Below are 9,870 nucleotides of genomic sequence, written 5' to 3'. Positions count from 1 at the left end.
GGAAGAATGAGAGAGAGGCAAGGGAGAAGGAGGAGGAGGAGGAGGAGGAGGAGAAGGAGGAGGAAAGGCAGAAGGGGAGGAAGAGTAGAAAGTGGGGGGAAGAAAGAGGAAGAGGAGGAGGAAGAGGGGGAGGAAGAGGAGGTGAAAGAGGAAGAGGAGGAAGAGAAGAGAGAAAGAGCACACTCATGAGAGTATATCACGTAATTCTTAAAATGTGGTCCTTACGCCATCTGTATTAGTATTAGCTGGTAACTTGTTAAAATGAAAAATTGTTTCATATCTACTGAATCAGAAATTCTCTGGGTGAGACAGCTTAATGGGTCCTGTGTTTGATTCTGATCCATGGTAAAATCTGACAGCCACTGCTACAATCCAGATTATAATCCAGACAGTAATTTGATGTCAAAGAATGAGATCTCTTCCAACTATGTTAACTGAGCACTTGTTAAATATCTAATATACATAAAGGATACAGTTAGGCATATACTGTATACTACTTATTTTAATTAATTACTACTTATTTTAATTACCACTCAACTGTGAGCTTCTACAGCGAATAGGCTGATTTGTATTTGATTTGGCAATGAAATAAAATGGAAAACAATGTTATCCTACCTCTTTGTTGTCATATTCCTTCTCACAAAAGTAAAAATACAAGGGAAATTTATGATTGTGTCATTAATATTAAATGGTAATTTGCCTTTTTTTCAGAGATACAAGAATGAAATTGTCATTAAAAAATTAATCTTGATCCTTGTCATTAAGCTGGTCAGTTATCAAAATGGAATTCATAGCCTCATGTGTCTCTGACACTACTTCTGTGTTATGAATCAGTCCAAACCCCAGCAACCTGAGGCTAAGTCAGGATCATAAAACTCTGTGCTCTCATATACCCAGAAGATGTTCCAAATGGTAAGAAGGACACATGCTCCACTATGTTCATAGCAGCCTTATTTATAATAGCCAGAAGCTGGAAAGAACCCAGATGTCCCTCAACAGAGGAATGGATACAGAAAATGTGGTACATTTATACAATGGAGTACTACTCAGCTATTAAAAACAATGAATTTATGAAATTCTTAGGCAAATGGATGTATCTGGAGGACATCATCCTGAGAGAGGTAACCCAATCACAAAAGAATTCACATGATATGCACTCACTGATAAGTGGATAATTAGCCCAGAAACTTAGACTACCCAAGATACAATTTGCAAAACACATGAAACTCAAGAAGAAGGAAGACCAAAGTGTGGATATTTCATTCCTCCTTAGAATAAGGAACAAAATACCCATGGAGGGAATTACAGAGACAAAGTTTGGAGCTGATATGGAAGGAAGGACTATGCAGAGACTGCCCCATCTGGAGATCCATCCCATAATCAACCACCAAACCCAGACACTATTGCATATGCCAGCAAGATTTTGCTGACAGGACCCTGATATAACTGTCTCTTATGAGGCTAAGACAGTGCCTGGCAAATACAGAAGTGGATGCTCACAGTCATCTATTGGATGGAACACAGGGCCCCCAATGGAGGAGCTAGAGAAAGCACCCAAGGAGCTGAAGGGGTCTGCAACCCTATAGGTGGAACAACAATATGAACTAACCAGTACCCCCAGAGCTCGTGTCTTTAGCTGCATATGTAGCAGAAGATGGCCTAGTCAGTCATCACTGGGAAGAGAGCCCCTCTTGGTCTTGCAAACTTTATATGCCCCAGTACAGAGGAACACCACGGCCAAGAAGTGGGAGTGAGTAAGTGGGTAGGGGAGCAGGGCAGTGGGGGGAGGGCATAGGGGACTTTCGGGATAGCATTTGAAATGTAAATGTAGAAAATACCTAATTAAAAAATTGAAAAAGAAAAGAAAAGAAGAAAAGTTTATACCCTTTGTGGGGGGAAAAAAGAAATGTAAATGAAGAAAATATCCAAAAAACAAAACAAAACAAAAAACAAAAACAAAAAAACCCCTCTGTGCCCATAAGGAAACAAATTCAAAGTACACCTTTTCTTCTATTTAGCTTTTATTAAAAGAAGTGCTAAGGTACTGAGATGTAGCACATCATATTTATTAACAAAATTATTAACAAATATACAAAACTTTTACAGGTAATACTCTTACATCCATTTCTTCTCTATAATACTGATTTTGTTCAAGTAGGTTATCTACAGTATGTAAACATCCCTTGGATTGACTTTACACAGATTAGGAAAGCCCTCTAACCCATGCTTTTATCAGACACTTCTTATTTGGCTTTCTTTTGTTGCATCTGATCTCCACATTTGGCACTCAGAAGAGACATCTACAGTGCAAGAGGCAGCTTTTCTGGTTTCCTTCTGGCTTTTGCAAAGGCATAAAAAGCTGTCAGGAGAACACCGCACACTAACGCATTGATGCTGGATCAGCTATAATGCCAACTCTCCGTTCAGCTCTTACATGAGAGCACACGTCAAGGTCTCTTCTTTCTCCCACCCTCCCCAACCATTCCCCATGCAAGACCGAGAAAGTCTAAACCTTGTCTCAAGTCGGCCATCACTGGAAAGAGAGGCCCACTGAACACGCAAATTTTATATGCCCCAGTACAGGGGAACGCCAGGGTCAAAAAAATGGGAATGGGTGGGTAGGGAAGTCGGGGGAGGGTATGGGGGACTTTTGGGATAGCATTGGAAATGTAATTGAGGAAAATACGTAATAAAAAATATTAAAAATTAAAAAAAAGAGTTAAATAATGTACCACCCACCTTAGAACAAGTAAGATGATTTCAATGAGGAATAATTTTTCAGTGGTGTGTGTGTGTGTGTGTGTGTGTGTGTTGGTTTCTGCAGATCTGACGATGCAGAAAAACAATCTGAAATGGCTATTAAAGATAAAAATAGAGTCTAGAGTAGGACTTGCTCCCTGCCTCCACTCCAGCCCTCACCTACTATCTGTGTAGTTAACACTGGCACCTTTTCTTGGTGGTAAAGTGACAAAAGCCTTGGTGAATAAGGAAAAACAAAGGAATAAAGAAACAAACAAAAAGAGCCAAGCTTTAATAATTCAACCCTGTGAATACAGTGTCAAAAAAAGAAATTAAAAAGGCAATTGGAGATTCTGCCCTCTTCGCCTGGGTTTCCTTCTGATTATTTAGCTTAGTCTAACCAAGTAAAGCTGATCCAGAGAGAGCTCTGCTGGGTCCATTCACTCCCATCCTCACTGTCCAGCACAATATTGCTCCTGTGGTGACCGCGCCTCAGGCATGAGAAGCAGCCTTTGAGAACGTCTGGATTTGGGTGCCCATTTGCCTCTGGGCTTCTGTCACCACAAGGGCGCCGGCCCCTCGGACGCCCCGTAGAGTTCTGCCAGTTTTCGGAAGCGGGGTCCCCAGTCCGTGAGGAAATCAAAGCTCTGCTCTGAGTCCGAGGTGGCTGACTGCAGGGAGCTGAGCGAGCCGGCCACAGAGCCGTCCCCTTCGAACATGTAGGTCTGCAGGGAGTCGAAGGGCGGGGCCCACAGGTCCATGTCGGCCTCGTAGAGCTTGGCCAGAACGTAGCTGTGGACCGTGCTGCTGACCGCGCAGGTCTGAGGCACGTAGCGGGACAGGCTCTCGATCTCGGGGAGCATGTCCTGGCGCGTCTTGGGGGCGGCGCCTGCCTGCGCCTCGCGCGGGTTCCACATGGCTGCGATGTCAAAGGCCTCTGTGTCCTCTTCGCCACCCCCCTCGTCGTCGTAGCGCACAATGTTCTCGTGGATGTTCTCATCGTCGTCGATGATGTAGGGTTGTTTGCGATGTCGCCTCATGGACAGGATGAGCAGCACCAACACTGATGGGAACACAAAGAACGAGATGTGTCAGTCTCTAGAAACAGTTTATTAAGCAAGGGGGCAAAGAAGGGTTCAGAGTGGCACCCAGGTCAGCTTTGGAATTTCAATCGTTAGTGAGTTTAGTTCAGGTCTGCCTGATCCTCGCTGTGATTTGTTACATTTAAGAGCTCTTGGGGTAAAGAAGGCTTTATATTTCTTAGTCTCCTAAGAGACTACATAGTTTCATAGAAACTTGCTGCTTTAAAATTGTGTGTAGACACACAATGAACCATTGTGAAATTCCACTAAGACGACACAAAGCACAGCGGCCTGCTGTAGAAGATATGCTATGGATCAGATCATACACTCTTATATAGTAATGAGTTTCATATACATTTGCTATAATCTAAAAATCTCATTAGGTGAAATTCTGCTTTTTTGCTTTAGCATCTTAATAGGATTCTACTATAGATACAACCATACATCCACAAATAATGAATGCAGACATTTACGCTAAGTATGGGCTACAGAAATCTGTCTTTTATGCCTCCTTCAAAAACTAAGAGCATTGTGGGAAGGAGCTTATCAGACTCTAAACCTAACCGAGGAGCTATGGACAGTTAATAGTTAATGGAGTTCTCTTCAAGGGCTTGGCTCTTGGTAGGGCAACCTCTTTTTCCTTGGATAGCTCCACACTCAGGAGTACTGGGTGCTCAAATTGGAGTATTTATTTGAAAAAGGATACAAAGTTGGGGATGTGGGTAGATCTAGGAAGAGTTTAAGATACACTTTATGGACTCTTAAAAAAAAAAAAAAAGAAGAAGAAGAAGAACAGAAAATACCTTTAAAAGCATAAGTGAATGACTTTAGGTCCAGTAACCTCAGATTCCTCAAAAAGACTTTTAATTAGAGAGGTAATTGTAATTTTCTGAAGCCAGCGGTTTTCATGGGAGGGAAGGACTGAGCAGTGACATTTTATATAGTTCAGTCTGTTACCAAAGAAGTGTCACATTGTTAGCTGTGCCCTTGAAGGTTTGGATAAAATTTTATCCCAACAAATGTGTGTGTGTTGGGGGCAGTAGGTGTGCTCACTGGGGTTTAAAGGAGATATAGAGATAATCCCATTGAACTATTTATCTTTGTAACTGAAAACATTTTTCCAGGAAGTGTGTTGAGGTTTCAGCTATAGAACTGCTATTGATTTTTTTCCTGGTGAGCTTTGTTACAGCTGGTGAACAGTGACAGCTTGACAGCACTGCAAAATAAAGGCCAGTGTATTCAAGGGCAGTTGTGGTGCAGAAGGAGGTGGTGCTGCTGCTGGTGGTGGTTGTGGTGGTGGTGGCAGAGGAAGAGGAAGAGAAAGAGGAAGAGGAGGATGAGGAAGAAGAGGAAGAAGAGGAAGAGAAGAAAGAGGATTGTTATCTGTGCAGAAAGAGATTATGAACTGGCTAAGAGAGCTCAGAACAACATATTTAAAGTTCTTGAAGTGTACAAATTATAGTTAATGATATTAATACCTAATATTTTTGTGAATATACTTACTTGGTAACCAAGTATATACACCAAAAATAATGATATCCTTTTGAATGTTTTCTCTCTATGTGAAACTATGAGACTTGGACAAGAATTGTGGGATTCAGGAAAACAGACTAATAGGATTCTAAGGAATTGAGGGGGGAGGTGGAAACCTAGTTTGAAAGGTTGGAGCCTGATTTATATCTAAAGTAGCATAGGAAAATTGGTTTCTAAGTGAATATTCATATGTGTGAAATACAGTTAACACTAAACAGATATTTTAAATGCACTATGTTAAACAAGGAGGAAACAGCACTAAGTATAACGATTCTAACATGAACTTGTCCCATGAACTAGCAGTATTAATGAGATTAATGTTAATACAAACTAGGCTATGATCAAGTCTTTCTTTGGGTTATGACTATTGCTGATAACATATAGAGACAAGACTACTGAATTCTGCTGAAAATACTAAGAAGGAAGTTGACTAGTCATGTGATCTTAAAGTGATAGCAGTGGGATTCTTAGAAGATGCTAGGAAGAAAATGGGAAAAGTTTTAAAGTGACTGGGCATATTGTGTGTCTCTAGTTTCAATTACTTGGTTGTCTGAGCTGAAGGATCAGATAGCATAGGAGTTTGAGAGTTTGAGGCCAGTATGGGCAACAAAGCAAAATACCATTTTAAAAAATAAAAATAACTCCAGCTAGAGAAGGTGAAGCCTAACTGGATTTTCATCTCTCCTGCCTCCCCTCTACATCCAATCCCCCAGTTTTCTTTCCAGCTCTTTAGAAGACTACCTGCTATAGGCCCCCTTCCTCTCTGTTCCTAATTCCACAGGCCACTCCAGACAGGGAAGCAGGTAGTCTAACTGCAGATTTTCACCTCTCCCTTCTCTTCTCACCAATCCTTCAGTCTCACCGCTAGCTCTGTAGCAGATCACCAGCTGTGGTCTCCCTTCCTTCCCTTTCCCTACCTCTAGCAATCACACAGACCTTGCCTTTCAAGTTCCCTCCACCCCATCTTGCTTTATCCTATCCTTCACTCAAGCATGCATTCCATGGGAATGTTGGGAAAGCCTGCCAGGGAGGCAAGTAGGCCAGCTAAGAGGGCCCACAAGCTTCAGATCTTCAGTCTGCCTTTTCTCTTCCAGATCTAATCTCCTAGTCTCATCTCCAGCTCTGTAGCAGACTACTCCCTCTAGCCTCTCCTCACTCACTGCTGTGATCCAGGGGACTAGACAAATCCTGGTGGAACACCCTGCTATCCTCTTTCTATGAACCACTGAGGCCTCACTGACCTAGTACATCCCCATTTCTAAGTGTCAGCTCCCAATAGTTTAGAAACACATTTGACTTGGAATCCCCACTGGCCAAACATGTCAGGATTCCAGAAGAATTTCCTATCATGAAACACACAACCAACACAATCCCTTAAGAAACAGAGAGGGCAACAGAAACCAAGGAAAGAAACACTTACTCAATAAAGACAAGACCGGGTATCAGCACGTAGAATTAAAGTCATCCCAAACCTAGATGCCTAGACCCCAGTGCAAAAACACAATCATAGACAAAGCAATATGTCTCCACTAGTGCTCAGCAAACCACTACTGTAGGTCCCCAGAGAGAGAGAGAGAGAGAGAGAGAGAGAGAGAGAGAGAGAGAGAGAGAGAGAGAGAGAGAGAATAGCTGAAGCACAAAACAAGGACCTTAAAAATAGCCTTTATGAATATGATCCCTAATGAGAAAAAGGAATAAATCCCTTAAAGAAATCTATAAAAACAAAAACGATGGAAGGAAATAAATAAAAAAGTTCAAGATCTGAAAGTGGAAATAGAATTCAGAAAGTAAATCCACACTGTGGGAAATCTAGAAATGAAAAATGTAGGAATTTGAACGGAAGTCACTGAGGCAGGCCTCACTAATATAAGTGACAAAAGAGAGAATCTGAGGCATTGAAAATAAGATGGAAGAAATGGATAACTCAAAAATATTAAATCTTAAAAAAATAAGCTGGCACAAACCATCCAGAAAAACTGGAACAATATGAACATAGCAAATCTAAGAATAATAAAAATAGAGGAAGGAGAAGAAACACATGACATGGGTACAGAAAAACAAAATCATAAAATCATTAAAAAAAGTCACAGAAGAAAATTTCTCTAAGGTTAAAGAAGGATACAGAACACCAAATAAATTGAATCAGAAAATAAATTCCTTGGGCTGGAGAGACGGCTCAGCAGTTAAGAGCATGGACTGCTCTTCCAGAAATCCTGAGTTTAATTCCCAGCACCCACATGGTGGATCATAACCATCTGGAAATGGGATCTGATGCCCTCTTCTGGTGTGTCTGAAAACAGCAACAGTGTACTCATATATATATATATATATAAAATGATAGGTAAATATTTTTTTAAAAGTTTTAAAAATGAAAATAAATTTCTCTGAGCATATAATAATCAAAATATTAAATGTACAGAACAAAAAAGGAATATTAAAACTTGAAAGGAAGAAAGGCAGACCTGTTAGAATAACACCCAACTTCTCAATGAGATTATAAAAGCCAGAAGGACTTAGACAGATCATCTAAAAACTAAAGAGATAACAGATTCCAGCCCAGACTACTATATCCAGAAAATTTTCCATCACAACAGATGGAGAAAATAAGACATTCCATGATAAAACCACCTTTAAACATTGTCTATCTACAAATCTAGCCCCACAGAAAGTCCTAAAAGGAAAACTTCAACACAAGGAGGTTAACAGAAGGAATAAATTATCCCAGGCCAGCAAATAAAAAAGGGACACACCCACCCACCCACCCACCCACACACACCTACACACACCCACCCCCCCCAACAACAACAACAACAACAACAACATAACAGGAACTAACCAAATGTTGCTCATCAATATCTTTTAACATCAGTGGTCTCAATTCCCCAATAAGCAGACAGAGACTAACACAGTAGATTTGAAAACAGGATTTGTTTGTTTGTTTTTTGAAGCTAAGAAAACATATCTTAATATCAAAGATTGATATTACCTCAGGGTAAATGGATGGGAAAAGGCAATTCAAGCAAACGGACTTTAAGATACAAGCTGTGTAGCCATTTTACTATCTGACAAAATAGGGTTCAGACCAAAACTAATCAGAAGAGGTAGAGAAAGACACTATATATTTGTCCAAGGAGAAATCCACCAAGAGGACATTGCAATTTTTACCATCTATGCACCAGACATAAGGGCATCCAAATTCACAGAAAGAAACACAACTCCAGCTTAAGCCCCATGTTGTCCCTCACAGATGGGTAGTGGGAGATTGCAATACCCCACTCTTGCTAGTAGACAGGTCACCCAGGCAAAAACTACTGAACAGACAGCTAACATGTCATAAGCCAAATTGACCTAACATCTTTACCGAAAATTTCACTAAAAACCAAAAGAACATAGGCTCTTCTCAGCAGTTCAAGGAACTTTCTCCATACTCTGACACAAAACAAATCTGAAAATATAATAGGTATAATGAAATAACATCCTGCATTCTATCTGACCACCATGGATTGATGGTGGACATCAACAACAACAGAAAGCTCACAAACTCATGGAAACTGGACAACTCACTACTGAAAAACAATGGGTCAAGACCCAAATCAAGAAATAAATTAAAAACTTTCTAAAACTGGATGAAATGAATCTACAACATCCTCAGACTTACTGGACACATTGAAAGCAGTGATAAGAGGCAAGTCCACAGCACTAAGTGCCTACAAAGACAAACAAATGAAAAACTGGAGAGACCTTGTACTAGTGATTTAATGACACACATGAAAGCTCTAGAGCTAAAAGATAAAATTACACCCAAAAGAAATAGAGGGCAAGAAATAATAAAACTTAGAGCTGAAATCAATAAAAAAGGAAAAAACTTACATAGAATCAATGAAACAAAGAAAATAATTTTTTGAGAAAATAAGATGGACAAATCCTTATCTAAACAAACTAAAGGGCCCAGAAAAGAGCTAAATTAATAAAGTTAGAGATGAAATGAGAGACATAAAACAGACACTAAAAGCAATGCAGAGAACTACAGTGATGGACCTAGAAAACCTGTACTTGAACAAATTGGAAAATGTAAAAGAAACATAATTTTTTGTTTGTTTTTGTTTTTCTTTTTCGAGACAGGGTTTCTCTGTGCAGCCCTGGCTGATCTGGAACTCACTTTGTAGACCATATTGGCCTTGAACTCAGAAATTCACCTGCCTCTGCGTTTCAAGTGTTGGGATTAAAGGCGTATGCCACCACACCCGGCCAAAATTTTCTTCATACATACCACTTACGAAAGTTAAACCAAGATCTGATAAGAAGTTTAAACAGATGATCATGTGGTTTTTGTCTTTGAGTTTGTTTATATACTGGATTATGTTGGTGGATTTCCGTATATTGAACCATCCCTGCATCCCTGGGATGAAACCTACTTGGTCAGGATGGATGATTGTTTTGATGTGTTTTTGGATTCGGTTAGCAAGAACTTTATTGAGGATTTTTGCGTTTTCCCTTGGGAAATTGGTCTGAAGTT

The 9,870-nt window shown here is 40.2% G+C and overlaps 1 protein-coding gene across 1 annotated transcript in view; it reads right to left on the bottom strand.

The window, feature by feature from the left end:
* Positions 1-3,002: 3,002 nt before the first annotated feature.
* Positions 3,003-9,870, bottom strand: part of Cdh20 (cadherin 20) — a 218,157-nt gene continuing 211,289 nt past the window's right edge. The window contains exon 12 of the mRNA XM_021158575.2: positions 3,003-3,802. Coding sequence (XP_021014234.1) covers positions 3,297-3,802 — 506 coding nt within the window. The 3' untranslated portion in view covers positions 3,003-3,296. The remainder of the gene's footprint in view (positions 3,803-9,870) is intronic.

Source organism: Mus caroli, chromosome 1 (assembly GCF_900094665.2).
Source record: "Mus caroli chromosome 1, CAROLI_EIJ_v1.1, whole genome shotgun sequence".
NCBI classification, from domain to species: domain Eukaryota; kingdom Metazoa; phylum Chordata; class Mammalia; order Rodentia; family Muridae; genus Mus; species Mus caroli.
This window is presented reverse-complemented; position numbering and strand designations above follow the sequence as displayed.